Source organism: Petromyzon marinus, unplaced genomic scaffold (assembly GCF_048934315.1).
Source record: "Petromyzon marinus isolate PM22_M1 ecotype Great Lakes invasive population unplaced genomic scaffold, UKy_Petmar_22M1.pri1.0 PM_G_Scaffold_37, whole genome shotgun sequence".
In the NCBI taxonomy this organism is placed as follows: Eukaryota; Metazoa; Chordata; class Hyperoartia; order Petromyzontiformes; family Petromyzontidae; genus Petromyzon; species Petromyzon marinus.
This window is the reverse complement of record NW_027422950.1, coordinates 2,239,943-2,261,343: the sequence shown is the minus strand read 5'-3', so window position 1 is coordinate 2,261,343 and position 21,401 is coordinate 2,239,943. Positions and strand designations below refer to the sequence as shown.

Sequence of the window (21,401 nt, the reverse complement as noted above, 5' to 3'; positions counted from 1 at the left end):
CCGGCACGGTGAAGTATGGCCTCGCAACCCCCCCATTACATATTCTTAGCTCTTTCGGTAAAGTCACCACTGGCACAAAAACTGACACCTTTATTCAAGGCATCATGTTTGCAATAACCACAACACAAGCAGTCAAAATGCAAACAAACAAAAAAGACAACTCTGATAATGATATTGGCACTGTCCTTGAATTTGATTGGTCCACACCCGAGACAGCTTTTCTTAGAGCCCTTTAGTCTCCACTGGTGTTGGACCTTTTGGCGTCTTCTGGTCCAACACCAATGGAGACTAGGCTCTAAGAAAAGCCGTCTCGGGTGTGGACCAATCAAATTCAAGGACAGTGCCAATATTATTATCAGAGTTGTCTTTTTTGTTTGCATTTTGACTGCTTGTGTTGTGGTTATTGCAAACACGATGCCTTGAATAAAGGTGTCAGTTTTTGTGCCAGTTAAAAGGGTAAAACCTATTCCTATATCTTGTTACTGGCAAAGGAGGTCTCATAATGAGAATGATTCTGCGAGGCCGTTGGCGATGGAGGTTAAGCCCATCGGCTCGCCGTCAACTCGCCGCGCGCTCGCGCCGAAAGGCGAGCCGTGTCCGCGAAGAACCAACGCCGGCTGAAGCCGCGATCGGACCGCGGGAGTGGAACCCGTGGTCCTCGGTGGTCCCCCAGTCCCCGACGGAGCTCAGCCACTCGTGGACGCCCGCCCGAGGTACACACAACAACCTCCTTCCCGACGTGCGACACGCGACTCCGTCACGATCGCGCCGCAGAAACCCCACCGTGGATTTCGTGGTGGTTTCCGTGCCGTTCCCGCCCACCCCCCCCCCCCCCCCCCAAACATTTTTATATCATTAGAACGTAAAACAACGTAAACAACGCATTATAATAATAATCTAATTATACGATGTGCATGGGCATCGTTGGGTATTCAAGAAAAGAACGAGGTTTTTGTAACGGATGCACCGGGGCTTCCCAAACTTGTCTCCGTTGTCTTGTGGCACTGGGCGGAGTCGGGATGCCCTCCGGATGTCTGCACTTTGACGCCGTTTGCAAAACCTTAAAGGGAAAAGAACCCCGCCACAAAGAACAAGGAATGAAGATCCGAAGGCCGGCGGTCCCTCCCCACCCACCGGCGGTCCCTCCCCACCACCCATCGGCAGTCCCTCCCCACCCTCCGCCGGTCTCTCCCCACCACCCACCGGCGGTCTCTCCCCACCCACCGGCGGTCTCTCCCCACCACCCACCGGCGGTCTCTCCCCACCCACCGGTGGTCCCTCCCCACCCACCGGCGGTCTCTCCCCACCACCCACCGGCGGTCTCTCCCCACCACCCACCGGCGGTCTCTCCCCACCACCCACCGGCGGTCCCTCCCCACCACCCATCGGCGGTCTCTCCCCGCCCACCGGCGGTCTCTCCCCACCACCCACCGGCGGTCTCTCCCCACCACCCACCGGCGGTCTCTCCCCACCACCCACCGGCGGTCTCTCCCCACCACCCACCAGCGGTCCCTCCCCACCACCCATCGGCGGTCCCTCCCCACCCACCGGCGGTCCCTCCCCACCCATCGGCGGTCCCTCCCCACCCACCGGCAGTCCCTCCCCACCCACCGGCGGTCCCTCCCCACCCACCGGCGGTCCCTCCCCACCCACCGGCGGTCTCTCCCCACCCACCGGCGGTCCCTCCCCACCCACCGGCGGTCTCTCCCCACCCTTTCTCATCGTCTTCATCGGCCAAACCTCCACTTCCTCCCCCTCTCCTGCCGGGAAAACAACAACAACATGATAATTGTTTTTTTTTACCCTTTTATCTGACAACAAAACTGACACCTTTTTTAACAAGGAGTCATGTTTACATTGACCACAATACCTGCGGTCGGAACGCAAACACAAAACAACAACTCTGATAATGTATGTGGCACTGTACTTGAAATTGATTGGTCCACACCCGAGACAGCTTTCTTTAGAGCCTCGTGCATACATTATCAGAGTTGTTGTTTTTTGGTTGCTTTCCGACCGCAGGTATTGTGGTCAATGTAAACATGACTCCTTGTAAAAAAGGTGTCAGTTTTGTTGCCAGATAAAAGGCTAAAAAAACAATTATCATATTTTGTTACTGGCAAATGAGGTTTCCAATGGAACAACAACAACAATTACCATCGTCATCGTTGCCTGTAGATGGTTGTTGCCTTCAATTCCGTTGCAAAGTACCTTCGTCTTAGAGAAATCAATGTCGTGTGAGCCCACCGCATTAAAACAATGATCAGCACACGGCCGAGGTATTGGTCCTACCGTGTTTCAGATCTGACTTATGGTCACGAGAACGGTCCGAGACACGTCGCTTAGTTTCCCCAATGTAACGACAGCTTAGTTTGTAGACGCTGGGGTATTGCATGTCAGGGATCACATCCTTCACAGATGCGATCAGATCACGAATTTTACGTGCTGTGTTAATTCGAACCTGCATTTTGTGTTTGCTCATTGTTTTTTAATTATTTTTGGTGACCTCTTGCTATGGCAAGGTGATGTTTTTGAATTGGGTCCTCAGACAGTTATTTCCCAACGGTTGGGGTGATAGCTTTACGGATTGTGTAGTCTGAATATCCATTCATCTTGAGAGCTTGGTGTACGTGTTCAAGTTCACTGGCTCGGTGATGACGGTCGGAAATACATCCAGCTCCATAGTGTAGAGCTTTGATGAGGGAATTCTTCTGGGAAGGATGGTGGTGGGAGTCAGGTTTTAGATAAGCATCCGTATGGGTGGCTTTCCTGTAGACAGAGTGTCCCATTGAGCCATCTGGTCTCCTTTCGATTAAAACATCCAAGAAGGGTAGCTTGCCATCCTTTTCCACTTCCATTGTGAATTTGATGTCTGGGTGTATGGAGAGTTGATGCGGTTGAGGAATCTGTTCAGAGCTGGTCGGCCATGTGGCCAGATGACGAATTTGTCATCCACGTACCGCAAGGATGGACGTAGGGTGGATGCCTGGACGGCATCCGTCTCAAAGTTGTCCATGCAAAACATTGGCTAGGATTGGAGATAAGGGAGAACCCATTGGGGTACCTTCAACTTGTTTGCAGAATGTTCCATTCCAGGTGAAGTAAGTGTTGGTGAGGCAGTGTGTCACCAGGGCCGGTACATCAGCATTCAGCCCTTGTTGGACCAAATCTCCAATGCTTGCAATTGTGTCAGGCACAGGAACTTTGATAAACAAAGAGACTACATCAAAACTATCGCGGCGGTCGTGTTGGGAATGGTGATGGTGGAGCTGCTGGTGGTGGTGGTGGTGTTGGGAATGGTGATGGTGGAGCTGCTGGTGGTGGTGGTGGTGGGGGTGGTGGTGTTGGGAATGGTGATAGTGGAGCTGCTGGTGGTGGTGGCGGTGGCTACCTGCACTCGGCAGAGACGGCGTGACTCATCAGCAGGCACTCGGGAACCAGGATTGGGACGCTCCGTCGCTCCCTCGCTGGAGGAAAGAGAACGAGAAGATCACGCGCAGGGTGGGAAGATAAACTCAACAACGCACGGAACTCCGTTGACGCTTCCCGAAATACAACAGCAGCAGCAGCAAGCAGCATCGTCAGGTCTGTTGATGTTTCTGGTTGTTGTTGTCGTAGTTACCGGTGAAATGTCACCAGGTACTCGAATTGTAAAACGTTGTAGTGGATTTACTCTCCAACACACAACCAGTTAGTACTGAACTAGTATACTACACTATAGACTACACGATACACTACACTATATACTACACTATAGACTACACTATACACCACACTGTATACTACACTATAGACTACACTATAAACTAAACTATAGACTACACTATACACTACACTGTATACTACACTACACTATAAACTACACTATAATTGTAAATGTTGTAGTGGGTTTACTCTCCAACACACAACCAGTTAGTGTTGAACTAGTATACTACATTATACACTACACTATACATTAAACTGTATACTACACTACACTATAAACTACACTATAATTGTAAATGTTGTAGTGGATTTACTCTCCAACACACAACCAGTTAGTAATGAATTAGTATACTACACTATAGACTACGCCATACACTACACTGTACAGTACACTATAGACTACGCTATACACTACACTGTACAGTACACTATAGACTACACTATACACTGTATACTACACTACACTATAATTTGATTTGAAGCTTTCGTAACTGCAGGGATAACTCTTTGGTTTTTTCGATAAAGTCACGTATAAATAAGAAATAATGAAATAACATAATAGCGTACGACGTTTCGGTTGCAACACAATCAACCATCATCAGGTACAGAAGAGCTAAATTTACAAGACAGGGGAGACACATAACCTCAGATGTATATACAAACACCCAAGTAGGGGGAACTGACACAGATACAACAGGGGACACAGAGAGAGAAGCATACCAGACAAACAGGGTTTAGCAAAATTTTTGGAAACCATATAAAGCAACACAGACAAATGTTGTGTGCTGCAGCGCCCTGCTTTGCTCCGTGCATGCCTCGTGCTGATTTTGTCCCATTGTCACTCAGCCTTGCCTTCTCTGCCTGTTTGGGGCGGCTTTGCTGTGTCCTTGTCTCTGTGCTGGCTCGCTCCACTTGGTTGTCTGTGTGTGTGTGTCTGTATTTTGAGTCCGGCAAAACAACCCCCTACCTCCTCGCGGTGCCGGACGGGCAACTCTGTCGTGGACAGTGCTGTGGGGGGAGATCCAATTTTGATTGGCTCCTCCCCTCATGGCATATGTGTCCACCACAGGGGCTAAACGGGGGCTCTGGACGGGTGCGAGGGGCTGGTAACCCCTCCACCTTCAATTAATTACCACGAAACCACGAATTAAACTGAAATATGTAACTAATAAGCTTGTGCCGGAGGCCCCGGGGGGCCAGGCGTCTATGACGTCTCCTGGCCAAACCCCAATTGGCGGAGCCAGGAGATTGAATACCTACCCTCGGGGCTACTCCAGAAACAACAAAAAGCCACTACGGGTGGCCACATGGAATGTTCGAACGCTCACTGCAGAGGAGAGGCTGCCACTCCTCTGTCGGGAGCTGGACCGGTACCGCCTGGATCTATGCGGCATTCAGGAGGTCCGGTGGACCGGCTCTGGCTCCTGCCACCATGAGGGGTGGACAGTCCTCTACTCGGGGCAGCAGACTGCCAAACAACAGGGTGTGGGTCTTCTTTTGAACAAAAGAATGAAGGGGGCGTGGGAGCGTGGCGGTGAGGTGTGGGAAGCTGTAAGCCCCAGGCTACTTTGGGCTCGCCTTCCCATCAACCGGAGGCGAGGAATGGTGGTCGTGGTTACTTATGCCCCCACCGAAGATGAACATCCGTGGAGGGATGCAGGCAAAGCCGATGAGTCAGATGCCTTCTATGACCTCCTGTCACAGGTGCTGGCTAAAGTGGCCCCTCGGGATAGAGTCATCATGTTGGGTGACTTCAATGCCCGAGTTGGTCATGATACTGGCATCTGGTCTGGAGTGATTGGAGGGCATGGGCCAGATCAGCTCAATAACAACGGTAGGAGGCTGCTAGATTTTTGTGCAGCCCATGGGCTTGTAATTACCAACATGCTGTTCAGGCATCGGCGCATCCATACAACATCATGGATGCATGCCGGGTCCAAGCAAGAACATCTGCTGGACTACATAGTGACGGACCAGCGAATGCGAGCCCATGTCCTTGACACCAGGACCTACCGTGGAGCTGATCTGCCCTCTGACCATCGACTAGTCATCTGTAAGATGCGCCTGCCATTCTTCCACTCCGGTGGTGGGTGTACACCCAGGACCCCATTCCAACATAAAGTGGCCTGGTCTCAGTTATCTGATGAAAGTTGCAAGCGAGAATTTCATCATCGCTTGCGGCTGGGATTGGCATCGTCCCCGACTCCTCCTGATGTCGAGGGTAAATGGGCGAGGTTTAGGACTGTGACTCATGCAGCTGCAATGGCTGCTTTGGGTACGCGGTCCAGACCTCCCCAGAGACCCTGGCTGACAGAGGAGGTGTTCAGGATGGTTGAGAAAAAGCGACAGGCCCACTGTCATCGGCTACAGAATCCCACGTCAGAGAATGAGGAGGCTTACCGCAGCCTTCGCTCGGAGGTTCGGAGAGCCGTGAGGCGCTGCAAGGATGGGTGGTGGTCGCGGGTTGCTGAGGAGATGGAGTCTGCCTCAGTGGCCCGTGATCACAAATCTCTATTTAACTCCATCAAAAAAGTAACCTGCAGCGCCACACCTATTACCATCATTAGGGGAAAAAACGGTGATCCAATCTCCGACCCCCAGGAACAGGTTCGCAGATTTGCTGAGCATTTCTGTGAGGTCCTGGGGGAGGGAAAATCCCTCAGCCAGGAAAACATCGTGGCACAAAGTGAGGATGACCCTGCTGAGGCTGCAGTGCCAGAAGAAGAGGGGGCTAAGCGGGCGCGGCACGGGCTAGAGAAGAGATGGAGTGATGTGGTACAGGAGGACGTGGAGCTGAGTGGACTTGCCGATGACTGGTACCAGCGGTGTCAAGATCGGCCTCTGTGGAGGAGGCTCGTGAAGGATGCTACTGGGCAGTTGGAGGCAGTCGCCCTCCAACAACAACGGAGGGCGGAGGAGCGACGCTCAGAACAACGAGCGGAGCGCCGGGTGGCTAAAGCACAGCAGGTTGGCACAGTAGGGGGCACAGGTGGTGCATCAGCCAGTCATCTCAGTCAGTCGACCCGTGGCACCTGGGTCTGCCCAGTGACCTCCTGCCAGCGGGCGTTCGACACTTCACGTGGCCTCACGGTGCACATAGCCTGGCACAAGCGTCGTGGTGACGTCACCGCCACTTAGTGGCGAATGGCGGTTGTTGTTGTATTTTGAGTTTCATACTTTACTTGCAATTTAGCAATCTTTTGAAATAGCGTGATCAACCGGACTATGCATTAATTGTGTTTTGACCGACCGACTGTGTTGCTTTACATGGTTTCCAAAAATTTTGCTAAACCCTGTTTGTCTGGTATGCTTCTCTCTCTGTGTCCCCTGTTGTATCTGTGTTAGTTCCCCCTACTTGGGTGTCTGTGTATACATCTGAGGTTATGTGTCTCCCGTCTCGTAAATTTAGCTCTTCTGTACCTGATGATGGCTGCTTGTGTTGCAACCGAAACGTCGTACGCTATTATGTTATTTCATTATTTCTTATTTATACGTGACTTTACCGAAAAAACCAAAGAGTACACTATAATTGTAAATGTTGTAGTGGATTTACTCTCCAACACACAACCAGTTAGTGTTGAACTAGTATACTACTTTATACACTACACTATACATTAAACTGTATACTACACTACACTATAAACTACACTATAATTGTAAATGTTGCAGTGGGTTTACGCTCCAACACACAACGAGTTAGTGTTGAACAAGTATACTACACTATACACTACACTATACACTACACTATAAACTACACTATAATTGTAAATGTTGTAGTGGGTTCACGCTCCAACACACAAACGGTATGTGATGAACTCGTATACTACACTATAGACTACACTATACACTACACTGTATACTACACTATAGACTACACTGCATACTACACTGTACACTACACTATACACTACACTGTACAGTACACTATAGACTACACGATAAACGAGTAACTACTTAGCACGTTTTGTTTATGTGACACAAACCTTACTAATTGGCTGTGTCAGGTGATGGCGGGTTTAACGACAGAGCATTTATATTTACACGATCTCACCCAAACAAACTCTACTATGGACAGGATCAAAATCTCGTGTTTAGAAAGACAGAGAGAGACGCAGACTTCAAATGTACAGCAGACATCAGGGTCAGACCCATGACCTCCTGCATACCGGGCGAGGTAGTTAACATCTCATAGCCACCGTGATGATGAGAGACACCACAAATTCAAAATACAGAACAGGTGGCGGGCTTCAGCGCACCTTGCAGACGAACGCGGCGACGACGGCAGCAGCCCCGGCCACCAAGCCCAGCGCTGTCAACGTCGCCACCGCCTCCACCACCGCCGCCACCAGCCACGTCCCCTTCGTGGGCGAGGGGAGCGGCGCGGTCGCTGTGGGGTCGGAGGCGGCGTCGCCACCGCGCCGCCGCGGGGCTGACAGAGAACCGGGGCGGCGACGGAGAAGGGCTCGGTGAGACCGGCACGCGGCGCCACCGGCTCAACGCGGCTTCGCGTTTTGTTCGTTCGCTGTTGTTGCTGCACCCGACCTGAGAGCCGCGCGGCTCGCAGGGCCGCGCCCGATAAAATGAAATGAAAAAAAAAACTTGAAACTTCGCCTGCGGCAAGGCAGGCAGGAGGATCAATCGCTAAAACGTGGCACTGCCTGGACACGGCTCACCGGGGGGAGGGGGGGGGCATCTTCACCATTATCACTCTAACCCCGCACGCTCTCTTCTAAGGGTGTCGACAACAACAACAACACGGCGCTTGTCGCCAGGCTCGGCGCACTTGAAGACTGGCGGTAGGTCACGGGGACAGACCCAGCAGCAGGCGCCGTGGGGTCGACCGATGCGCACCAGACGTGCGACGTTATCACGCAGGACGCTCAAGAGTATCAAAGGCAAAAATCCCCCTGTACAGCCTCGACAGACGGTTAGGTCAAGTGCCGCTAGCGAGCAGCGGCTATGAAAGCTGGCACACTACAACCAGGCGGGTGGGTGTCCAGCACCACGCCTGCCCGGCTCGCCTTTGTCTCCCCAGCGGCGATGTTTGCAAACCGCACTGGGAACTCGTTTCAGGCCGACGCCGGATCAAATCACCGTCACCGGCGTTGGCCGCGAACGGGAATCGTACTCGGGCCGCCAGATTCGTAGCAGCAGCAGCGTAGCGCTAACCGCCAACGCAGCTGCTCCCCGCTCGGGCCGTCGCACGGGATGACACCGGCTTCATCCCTCGGGCCCGCGTGAATCGTGCTACACGAGAATTCTCCCCTCGCGCGCACGCCACCGGTACACTGCAGGCAGGCCTCCCTCAGTGCTCGAGGTGCGGCCCCCTGGGAAAAGTGAGCGCTAAAGGAATCCTCGTTAAAGGGGGGCGGTGGGGGGAGTCATTATGCTAGCGTATATAGATGCTAAACGCGATATCAGAATTTACAAATATAATTTATATTTCGATTTAAAGCTTTCGTGACTGCAAGGATTCATCTTCTTTGGTTCTTTCGGTAAAGTCACCACGTAGAATGAAAATAAAATATTATTGTGTTATTTTATTTTATCAATTTATTATTTTATTCTCAATCTGCGTGACTTTACCAAAAGAACCAAAGAAGATAATTTATATTATTATAATAATTGATCACAGGGACTCCCTACTTACGAATGTCCTACTAGGAACTTTCAGAAATACGAACAAACCGGGTACCCGTGTGTCCGGTCGCCTAATTTGGACCGAGAGTCCCAAGCTCAACAGACGGCGGCAGTGGCGTCTGCAACATCTTCAGGACGTGACGAACGGAAAGTGGTAAAAAAAGCAGCCTCTTCTTTTCGTCATCATCGTGAGACCGCCAAAAATGTTCCCGTAGATATATAAAACCAACCCACACTCTTTGGTTCTATTCGGTAAAGTCACGTAGGTAAAAATAAAATAGCAAAAAATCACGACGTTTCGACCGCAACGCGAGCGATCATCATCAGGTGTGAAAACCACAGCAAAAGACATTTGGAAAAAAAAGTGTCTAATGGCGGGAGTTTAGGCATTGTGAGCCAGATTGATGCGTCGATATGGATTGGTGATGTAGAAAGGATGGTCCCGGCGTTGGTTTCAAGTTCACTGGCGGTGCCTTGTTTATTGGGGACGGATTATTTTAAGAGGATGCCCCTTTGGATTTTAATTGACCGGGGTTGGGTGGAGTTACCGTTGAGGTTTTTGGAGTCCCCTTCAAATCTAGAATAAAACCAACCCACACCCACCCACCCATCTTTTGCCAAGTGGCCTTTTGTGATCGGACGGTCCCCCCCAAACGCCGCTCGCTCCGTTCACCTGCGACCGTCACGTTCAGCGTCGCCTCCCGTGCCACCGCAACGTCCTCCGCGTTGCACCGCCCGCAGACCACCATGCACCCAATCACGGGGCCGAGGCCCGCGGAGACGCGCCGGAGCCTCACGGAGCAGTCGCCCTTCGCCACGTCGCCCACGTGCGCGGCCACCCCGACGCCGACGACGTCGACGCCCGAGTTGTAGATCTGCGGACGAGAAAAAAGGAAAGGCCGCGATCCGGTGTTGCCGCCCGCCCGCCCGCCCGTCTCCGGCCCGTCTCTCCCGAGCGTCCCACAGCGGCTCCCGGCGACTCGCGCAGCGTTCCCAGACTGCGGTGCGGAGGAGGCGGCGAAGTTTCGCGATGCACGACTTTTTTTATTTTGTTTGATTCCTGCAGCGTACGAATTCGGCCGCGATTTGATTGATGCCCGATTGGCTGTGGCCCCGCCGTCATCCGCTTAAGTGGGCGGAGCCTTCTGCTGGGCAGGGGCAGTAAAGTGTTATCATTCGGCATGCGCGTCTCGTCAGTGACATGTAAATATTCTTTGGGTCTTCCGGTAAAAGTCACGCAGATAGGTTCAAATAAAATGAACCTATCTACGTGACTTTGCCGAAAGAAGGGAAATAATAAAATAATAAAACATAATAACATTATTAGGTTTTATTTTTATAATTTTATTGTTTCCCTTCTACGTGGTGACTTTACCGAAAGAACCAAGGAGATGAATCCCTGCAGTCACGAAAACTTGAAATCGAAATTTTAGCGAAAGACCCAAAGAATATGAACTCGTGAAGTCACGAAAGCCTTAAGTCTAGTAATGTATAACTTATATTAGTGGTTTCTGGCATAGAGATCCACAGAAACTGGTTAAAGTTGTGGATTATCCGTGACTTTGAATTATCCACGGCCGTCTTCCCGATCTGTAAGTGCGGATAATCAAAGAGTCCACTTTATTTGTTTGGAACATCGCACGCTCTTTCCTTGTGCACGTGGGGCTTTATCCCTTGGGTGTGCCAGTTTCATTCAATAGGAAGCCGTTCAATTACGAAATTAGGCAAACTTCTTAAAACGAGATCCTTATTTAAAACAACAAAAAAGTGGCACTCGACGAGACGTTAGCTGGGTCGTTGAGTGACACCGTCACTCCTCCGGAGCAAAACAAACACGCGCAAATAACGCGCCGCCGGTTAAACAAAAACCGCGGCGTGTCAATGCCAGCGGCGACACGGACGGGGGAGTCAGGTCATTCAAAGTTAGAGCCGGGATGAGGTCCGCCCATCACCTGGATGACGTCGCCAATGGGCGTGTTCTTCGAGTAGAACGCGGGCAACACGGACCACTTGACGATGACGTGATTCGGGTCGGTCGGCGGCGGTGAGAAAGAGCAGTTGATGGTCAAGCTCACCCCCTCCGTCACGTCCAGCCTCTCCGGCAGGGAGAGCCGGAGCTTTGCTGCGAACGTTACATCTGCACGGGAAGAGAGGAGAAAGAGAGTTTAACACGTAGTAGGCTTTCGCGACCAATATTATTCACAATAAAGGTTGTTTTTGGGTTAGATCGCGTTATTTATAAATGTGTCGTAACCCTCCACCACCCGACACGGCCAATCAGCAAAAAAAAAGTGTCACGTTGACAAAAGACAAATAGTTCACTACTTTAGCCCCACACCGGTGGTGTTGAAGAGTGAATCCACAACATTTACAGTTTGAGTATTATTAAATAATACATATTACAATTCCTTATAGGGGAAACACATGCTAATGAACGGATTACTAACGTAGCATATAATCACTAACACACATTACAACTAATTACTAATCTACAACTCATTACTAATCATAACCAATGGCTGATTACCAATCGATTATATAATTACAATTCCCCCCCTGCCTCTCATCACTGCACCTGATATGAGTTAAATGATGACGTCACCCTGCTGCTCTATTTAAGACCGGGAGCAAGCGAGGGCTTTACCATTCTGGCAAATTGCCCGATGATGCTGGATGTATTTACCAGCGAAACGTCGTACTCAAACTGTAAATGTGGATTCACTCTTTAACACACCGGTGGGCTAAAGTAGTGAATTATTTGTCTTTTGTGAACGTGACACTTTTTTTTGCTGATTGGCTGTGTCGGGTGGTGGAGGGTTACGACACATTTATAAATAACGCGATCTAACCCAAAAACCTTTATTATGAATAATATTGGTCGCGAAAGCCTACGTGTTAAACTAATCAAAGAGGAGTTGTGTTAAGATGTTCCAACACCAAATAGACACCTTTTGCAGGGAACCAAGTCTGAAAATGACCACACATACGGTACGTGTGGTGACCATGCAAACAACCTCTGATAATATATGCAGTGCTTTAATAATAATAATGTAACTATATTCTTGGTTCTTTCGGTAAAGTCAAGTAGAAGGGAAACAATAAAATAATAAATACATTGCTTGCTGTGGTTTTTCACACCTGATGATGATTGCTTGTGTTGCAGTCTAAACATCGTGATAATTTTATTGTTTTATATATATATTATTATTTTATTGTTTCCCTTCTACGTGGTGACTTTACCGAAAGAAGCAAGAATATGAATCCCTGCAGTCACGAAAGCTTTAAATAAAAAAAAGTAACGTGACTATAATGTTATATGCATTGTCTTTGAGAAACCGATTGGTCTACACCAGAGACAGCCTTGTTCTTAATGGCCTAGCCTCACCATTGTCAGACCAGGGAACGCCAACAACAGTACAAAGACAATGCGCTATTTCTAGATTTGAAGATTTCGTGACTGCAAGGATTCATACTCTTTGGTTTTTTCGGGAAAGTCACGTGGGTAAAAAAAAATCAATAAAATAAATGAAAACAACTAAATTTAATCATTTAATTTAGTTTTTAATTCAGCTGTTATCATTTAGATTCTAGATTTTTTTTTACCTACGTGACTTTACCGAAAAAACCAAAGAGTACAATGCACTATATATATATATTTTTTTATCAGACCATGTCTGTTTGCATGTTCACCACAAGTACGTGTAGCTGATGCAGTAATTGATTCCTTGACAAAGTTATCTATTTGGTATTTGAACATAATAACATGTTTTCTTGGTCATTTCGGTAAAGTCACATAGAAGGGAATTTTATTGTTTTATATTGTTATTATTTTATTGTTTCCCTTCTACATGGTGACTTTACCGAAAGAACCAAGAATATGAATCCCTGCAGTCACGAAAGCTTTAAATCAAAATATAATAACATCTGTTTTCTTGGTCAAAAGGGTCAAATCTATTCTTATATTTAATACTTTGATACTGGTGAAAAGGCATCCCATGATAGAGCTGCTCACCCCGAGCTATGAATGCTCCGATACGTGTGGCATTCTCCTGTAGCTCGCCATTGCTCAAGCGCAGGCCCTGGGCTGTTTATTTGTTCAATGCACAGAACACTGGCGATTCCAGCCACCCTATTAGCCTCTCCAAATGATGAACTCTGCTGATAACAGCGATGTCGGAAACCTGCTGCCACAACTACGGATTATACGATGGCGGTGCTGACGCGTCTACGAATGACGACGACGATGACGACGCTAGACAAGACGATGCCGAACAACGGCGTCAATGACGATTACCGTCACGGTGACGCTTGCTGGATGCTGCCGCTGCGGTTTCTTGTTCGTGTTTTGTTTCGTTGCGGTTGCAACCCGATTCAAGAGCCGCATGGCTCACAGGGCTCTAACCAATAAGCGAACTGGACTGGTCGGTGTTCACGGTGGTTGTTACCTCGGACCGCGACGGAGGCCAGAAGGAGCACCGCTAGACACCGCGGCAACATGGCGTGGCCGGCGCGTTCTTGCTGCCGCTGGTGTAGCTGGTACACCACCACCGTCCCCTTCTCCTCCCGCCGTGAACCCTATGTATGTTGCGTATTAAAACACAATGCATTTCACACCATTAGATTATTGATTAAGACAATGCACACACCACTACAATGACATTATACAATACAAATAAGTTAACATCTCTAACTTGCAATAAGTCGATCAGACAACATCCTTCCACCGCGCTTCATATTTTAGACCTTAATAATTCACAGTATTTTATAGCATTGAAATGGACGTTCACATTCAGCTCTGAGGCGGCGACCATTGGTTCTTGTACCTCGTCGTCAACAACACCAGCGTTATCGACTGTTACATCACAGCAACATCGCACTCTCCTCACCAAAACGCATTTACAGTGGACGACCGCTTTGGAATACGTTGAATTTGGTCCACGTCGTGTATTTGACGAGAGAAAAAATGTCTTGGGATACGTCTTGCTTGGGGTACGACGCGCTTGCTGCAACTTGTATGGGTCGGGATGAGTCACCGCGTACAGTAGAGCCCGTTCACGACTTAAACAAAGCGCCGCTCCTCAGTCTGCCTGTCCAGTAGATCTCGTTCAGTGCGCAACCCTTTTGCTACAACTCTCCGTGAATTTCCACGTGGTGTTTTTTGTTATTTTAACGTTAATTTTTTTTGTCAATTCATTCAAGAAGGTTAGTGAGGAAAGCCAAGCTGCGAAGAAAATGGCGAGGATCACTGTCGACGTGAAATAAGAGATCGTAGAAAAAAGTATGACAGCGGCGTGCGCGTCACTGATCTTGCGGTGGCATCGCGTATATGCCGAGAGCAACAATTTAGACGATGGTGAAGAAAACATAACGAAGCCATCGAATCAGCTAACGTTATAAAAGGGGGTGTAATTTATATCAAACACAAAGATCACGGACATCAGAGCAAGTATAAACATTGTCTTCTTTGGTTCTTTCGGTAAAGTCACGTAGAATGAGAATAAAATAACAAATTGATAAAATAAAATAACACAATAATATTCTCACGACGTTTCGGCCACAACACAAGCGGCCTTCATCAGGTGAAGGGACGAGACTGTCTGGTAGGACAGCGCTGGAGTGAAAGAGCCACGTTCAGATCACGGCCTTTAAGCTGTGTGAGAGGAACAAAGCGCCTTGACAAAGGAATTAGCATATAATTTAGCATTGAAATGGCTGAATGATTAGCTTGTGACTGGTCACAGAAATAGTTATGTTAAAAGTTAAAGCATACACATCCGCAGAGGCACCCCTTGACAATGGAATTAGCATAGAATTTAGCATTGAAATAGCTAAGTTAAAGCATACACATCCGCAGAGGCACCCCTTGACAATGGAATTAGCATAGAATTTAGCATTGAAATAGCTGAGTGATTAGCTTGTAACTGCTCACAGAAATAGCTACGTTAAAGTCAGACCATACACATTCACCGAGGCACTTAGTACAAATCAAACAGGAGAATTTAGCATTGAAATAACTAGGCGAATTTAGCATTGAAATAACTGAGTGATTAGCTAGTGACTGGTCACAGAAATGACTATGTTGAAGTCAAGGCCTACACATCTGAGCTATTCACAGTACTATATAGTGAACCAATAAACAACTAAAATATAAATTACCTTAATGTTATCAATAAACTCTATATTCTCCAATCAGCTAAGCTACCAACAATAAGTCGTTATATATCACAATGCTATATGGCGAAAAAATGGGTGGATTCTTACCCTCAACTTTAGCACCACGGATAGCTACGGGCCCCGTTCAGATGGACGAGTTCGTCCATGGTCGGAACAGAGGAGGGGGAGAGAGACAGCTGCGAGGCCCTAGTATACTCCATGTTGTAAAACCATACCATTAACCGTGGTGTGAGAGGTATTAAGAGGCAATGCTGGCGAAAGAGCTGCGGTCTGAAGGTCATCGTAAAAATACAATTAATTAAGAACAGAAATGATTTAAAACATCTTTCCAGTGGTTACTAAGCCAGAATCCATCTTCTCGGTTGAAATTGTCTCTGTGCTTGTATATGTGAATGGCCTCATGAACGAATCTCTCATGGTAGCCGGTTGGTTTGCAAAGAACCTCCGTCTTGGAGAAGTCAATGTCATGTGAGCCCACTGAATTATAACAGTGATCTGCCACGGCAGAGGAGTTCGTCCTACCGTGTTTCAAGTCTGCTTTATGTTCACGGATGCGGTCCGAGATATGTCTTTTGGTTTCTCCAATGTAGCTACTACCACAGAGGCACTTTAGTTTGTAAATGCCCGGGTACTGTATGTCTGGAACAGCATCTTTTACAGATGGAACTAAATCACGGATTTTATGTACTGTGTTGAATCGGACCTGGATCTTGTGTTTATTCAGGATTTTGGAGATCTTTTTTAGTGACCCCTGCAATGTAGGGTAAGGTGATGGTTTTGAGTGGCTCCACAAGAGGATCCTTCTTCATGACTGGAGTGATGGCTTTGCGGATTGTGTAGTCGGAGTAGCCATTAGCCCTGAGAGCCTGGTGTACGTGCTTGAGTTCACTGATAATGTGTTCCTGGTCGGAAATGCATTGGGCTCTATGGCATAGAGTCTTGATGAGGGAGTTCTTCTGGGATGGATGGTGGTGGGAATCCGGTTTCAAGTAAGCATCTGTATGGGTAGCTTTCCTGTAGACAGAGTGGCTCATTGAACCATCATGTCTCCTTTTAATTAAGACATCCAAAAAGGGTAGTTTGCCATCTTTTTCGACCTCCATGGTAAATCTGATGGCTGGGTGTATGGAATTGATGTGGTCGCGGAATTGGTCTAGAGCAGGCTGGCCATGTGGCCAGATGACAAAGGTGTCATCAACGTACCTCTTCCATAAGGTCGGGCGTAGAGTGGCAGTCTGGATGGCGTCAGTTTCAAATTTTTCCATGAATACGTTGGCTACAACCGGAGATAGGGGGGAGCCCATTGGGGTGCCCTCAGTTTGTTTGTAGAAAGTTCCATTCCAGGTGAAGTATGTGTTGGTTAAGCAATGTCTCACCAGGGGGGGTACATCAGTATGCAGTCCTTGATGAACCAGGTCTTCAATGATAGCGATGGTGTCAGGTACCGGGACTTTGGTGAACAAGGACACCACATCAAAACTGACAAGCAGGTCGTTTGGGGACAGGGAAATGCCTTTGATTGTCGATACCAGGTGAGTAGAATTTAGTACCGCAGAGGTGGTTTTTCCAGTGAAAGGTCGCAGTATATCAGCAAGAAAACGTGCCAGTTTGTAGGTGGGGGAGTTGATAGTAGAGACGATGGGACGAAGGGGTGTATCTTCTTTGTGTATCTTTGGAAGGCCATATAATCTTGGTGGTCTGGCAGCAGAGGGTTTCAACGAGAAATGTTTGATCTCATCAATTAATGCTGTTGAATCAGAGATGATTTTGTTCGTTTTGGTGACCAGGCTGTTGGTGGGATCTCTTTTTATTTTTGTATAGCTGCCATCGTCGAGTAGTTCTTGAATTTTGTTGTTATATTCTGTTTTGTCCATGATGACAGTGGCATTGCCTTTGTCGGCTGAGAGGACGACAATATCATCCCTCTTTTTTAATTGAGATAATTCAAAACGTTCGTCTTTGCTGATGTTGCTGGGTGGCAACTTAGCATTTTTGAGGGTTGCAGCGATTTCAGATCTTGCTACGTCTGCAGAGATGTGACTCAAGCCCTTGAGTGCAACGTCGACAAGGGCAATGATAGCATTAACCGGTAAGTGTCTCGGTGTGACAGCAAAGTTAGTTGAGCCTTCTTATCCCGGAGTCTTTTGAATGATCTTAAGGATGTGTGGAATCCCTCCCCGTAGAGGCGGTTAAATTTCGATTTAAAGCTTTCGTGACTGCAATGATTCATCTTCTTTGGTTCTTTCGGTAAAGTCACGTAGAATGAGAATAAAATAATAAATTGATAAAATAATGATATCATTGCCCATGTCGACGTTGCACTCAAGGGCTTGAGTCACATCTCTGCAGCGTAGCAAGATCTGAAATCGCTGCAACCCTCAAAAACGCTAAGTTGCCACCCAGCAACATCAGCAAAGACGAACGTTTTGAATTATCTCAATTAAAAAAGAGGGATGATATTGTCGTCCTCTCAGCCGACAAAGGCAATGCCACTGTCATCATGGACAAAACAGAATATAACAACAAAATTCAAGAACTACTCGACGATGGCAGCTATACAAAAATAAAAAGAGATCCCACCAACAGCCTGGTCACCAAAACGAACAAAATCATCTCTGATTCAACAGCATTAATTGATGAGATCAAACAGTTCTCGTTGAAACCCTCTGCTGCCAGACCACCAAGATTATATGGCCTTCCAAAGATACACAAAGAAGATACACCCCTTCGTCCCATCGTCTCTACTATCAACTCCCCCACCTACAAACTGGCACGTTTTCTTGCTGATATACTGCGACCTTTCACTGGAAAAACCACCTCTGCGATACTAAATTCTACTCACCTGGTATCGACAATCAAAGGCATTTCCCTGTCCCCAAACGACCTGCTTGTCAGTTTTGATGTGGTGTCCTTGTTCACCAAAGTCCCGGTACCTGACACCATCGCTATCATTGAAGACCTGGTTCATCAAGGACTGCATACTGATGTACCCCCCCTGGTGAGACATTGCTTAACCAACACATACTTCACCTGGAATGGAACTTTCTACAAACAAACTGAGGGCACCCCAATGGGCTCCCCCCTATCTCCGGTTGTAGCCAACGTATTCATGGAAAAATTTGAAACTGACGCCATCCAGACTGCCACTCTACGCCCGACCTCATGGAAGAGGTACGTTGATGACACCTTTGTCATCTGACCACATGGCCAGCCTGCTCTAGACCAATTCCGCGACCACATCAATTCCATACACCCAGCCATCAGATTTACCATGGAGGTCGAAAAAGATGGCAAACTACCCTTTTTGGATGTCTTAATTAAAAGGAGACATGATGGTTCAATGAGCCACTCTGTCTACAGGAAAGCTACCCATACAGATGCTTACTTGAAACCGGATTCCCACCACCATCCATCCCAGAAGAACTCCCTCATCAAGACTCTATACCATAGAGCCCAATGCATTTCCGACCAGGAACACATTACCAGTGAACTCAAGCACGTACACCAGGCTCTCAGGGCTAATGGCTACGCCGACTACACAATCCGCAAAGCCATCACTCCAGTCATGAAGAAGGATCCTCTTGTGGAGCCACTCAAAACTATTACCTTACCCTACATTGCAGCGGTCACTAAAAAAGGTCTCCAAAATCCTGAATAAACACAAGATCCAGGTCCGATTCAACACAGTACATAAAATCCGTGATTTAGTTCCATCTGTAAAAGATGCTGTTCCAGACATACAGTACCCGGGCGTTTACAAACTAAAGTGCCTCTGTGGTAGTAGCTACATTGGAGAAACCAAAAGACATATCTCGGACCGCATCCGCGAACATAAAGCAGACTTGAAACACGGTAGGACGAACTCCTCTGCCGTGGCAGACCACTGTTATAATTCAGTGGGCTCACATGACATTGACTTCTCCAAGACGGAGGTTCTTTGCAAACCAACCGGCTATCATGAGAGATTCGTTCATGAGGCCATTCACATATACAAGCACAGAGACAATTTCAACCGAGAAGATGGATTCTGGCTTAGTAACCACTGGAAAGATGTTTTAAATCATTTCTGTTCTTAATTAATTGTATTTTTACGATGACCTTCAGACCGCAGCTCTTTCGCCAGCATTGCCTCTTAATACCTCTCACACCACGGTTAATGGTATGGTTTTACAACATGGAGTATACTAGGGCCTCGCAGCTGTCTCTCTCCCCCTCCTCTGTTCCGACCATGGACGAACTCGTCCGTCTGAACGGGGCCCGTAGCTATCCGTGGTGCTAAAGTTGAGGCTTAAAGGCCGTGATCTGAACGTGGCTCTTTCACTCCAGCGCTGTCCTACCAGACAGTCTCGTCCCTTCACCTGATGAAGGCCGCTTGTGTTGTGGCCGAAACGTCGTGAGAATATTATTGTGTTATTTTATTTTATCAATTTATTATTTTCTTCTTATTCTACGTGACTTTACCGAAAGAACCAAAGAAGATGAATCATTGCAGTCACGAAAGCTTTAAATCGAAATATTTGTCTTTGTTGTGTGTATGAGATGCATGTGTGTGTGTGTATATGGGAAGCGGTAGTGCAGCGGTGAGCGTGCTGCACTACGAACCTGGCGACCTGAGTGATTCCCACTCACGGCCAACACCAGCGACGATGATCTGAACCAGTCCTGGGCTTCCCCTGGGTCGACTCAGTTTAAAACCTAGTAGGCTTTTGCGACCAATATCATCCATAATAAAGAGACCTTTTTTGGGTTAGATTGCGTAAATATAAATGTGTCGTTAAACCCGTCACCACCTGACACAGCCAATTAGTAAGGTTTGTCACGTAAACAAAACGTGCCAATTAGTTACTGCTTCAGCACACTGGTTGTGTATTGGATAGTAAACCCAGAACATTTACCATTAGAGTATGACGTTTCACTGATTATTACAACCAGCTTCATCAGGCGATTTGCCATAATTGTGAAGAAGTATTCCTGTTTCCGTCTTTGAAGTCAACTCAGCCTTAAATGAGTACTTGGTGCAGGGTGTGAACATCGCCACTTGGGAGACAAATGCGGCCGGGCGTGGTGTTTGGCCACCCACCCCATCGTGTGCTGGGCCGGCCTTCATAGGTGTTGGCTCCCAGCGATTGCCCCGAGTCTGTTAAGGCTATACGGGGGTCTTTGTCTTTGTGTGTATGAGATGCATGCGAGTGTGTGTGTATAAGATGTGTGTGTGTATGAGATGTGTGTGTGTATGAGATGTGTGTGTATATGAGATGCATGTGTATATGAGATGCGTGTGTGTGTATGAGATGCATGTGTGTGTATGAGATGCGTGGGTGTGTATGAGATGTGTGTGTGTATGAGATGTGTGTATGAGATGCGTGTGTGTATGAGATGCGTGTGTGTGTATGAGATGTGTGTGTATGAGATGCACTGCTGTATAATAATGTACTACTCACTACTGAGTACACAGACAGTCCCCACTGTGTTCACAGCTACCACCCCAACGCACGCATAAACTCAACTCAGTCATTAAAAATGTTAAGTTATGTTTAGCAAACAATAGTCATTGCAACGTTATACTTGAATCTAATAACAAGTTTAAGGCACTGCTGTATAATAATGTACTTGTCACTACTAACCACACAGTACCCACTGTGTTCACAGCTACCACCCCAACGCACACATAAACTCAACACACACTCACACAGTGCGCTAACCACTGCACCGCCGCTCCCCACACACACACAGTGCGCTAACCACTGCACCACCGCTCCCCACGTCCACCACAACCTGGCACCCGATGATGTATCGATCGGCTCGGCTTACCGTGGCTGCTGCGCCAAGTCACCTGCAGAGAAAATCGATTCAAATTTCGATTAACTATTCTCGCGCCGATT

The 21,401-nt window shown here is 47.8% G+C and overlaps 1 protein-coding gene across 2 annotated transcripts; it reads right to left on the bottom strand.

The window, feature by feature from the left end:
* Positions 1–834: 834 nt before the first annotated feature.
* LOC142915963 (uncharacterized) lies at positions 835–21,401 on the bottom strand. 2 transcript variants are annotated; one of them, XM_076061603.1, is made up of 7 exons: positions 21,331–21,401; positions 13,791–13,920; positions 11,298–11,482; positions 10,019–10,220; positions 3,392–3,467; positions 1,696–1,760; positions 835–1,060 (listed from the first exon to the last, which is right to left on the bottom strand). In XM_076061603.1, the coding sequence occupies exons 2-7, from the start codon at positions 13,840–13,842 to the stop codon at positions 933–935; spliced, it is 708 nt and encodes a 235-aa protein (XP_075917718.1). In that variant the 5' UTR covers positions 13,843–13,920; positions 21,331–21,401; the 3' UTR covers positions 835–932. The 2 variants fall into 2 exon arrangements, with proteins under 2 accessions (XP_075917718.1, XP_075917719.1); XM_076061604.1 differs by lacking the exon at positions 835–1,060 and adding an exon at positions 7,962–8,134.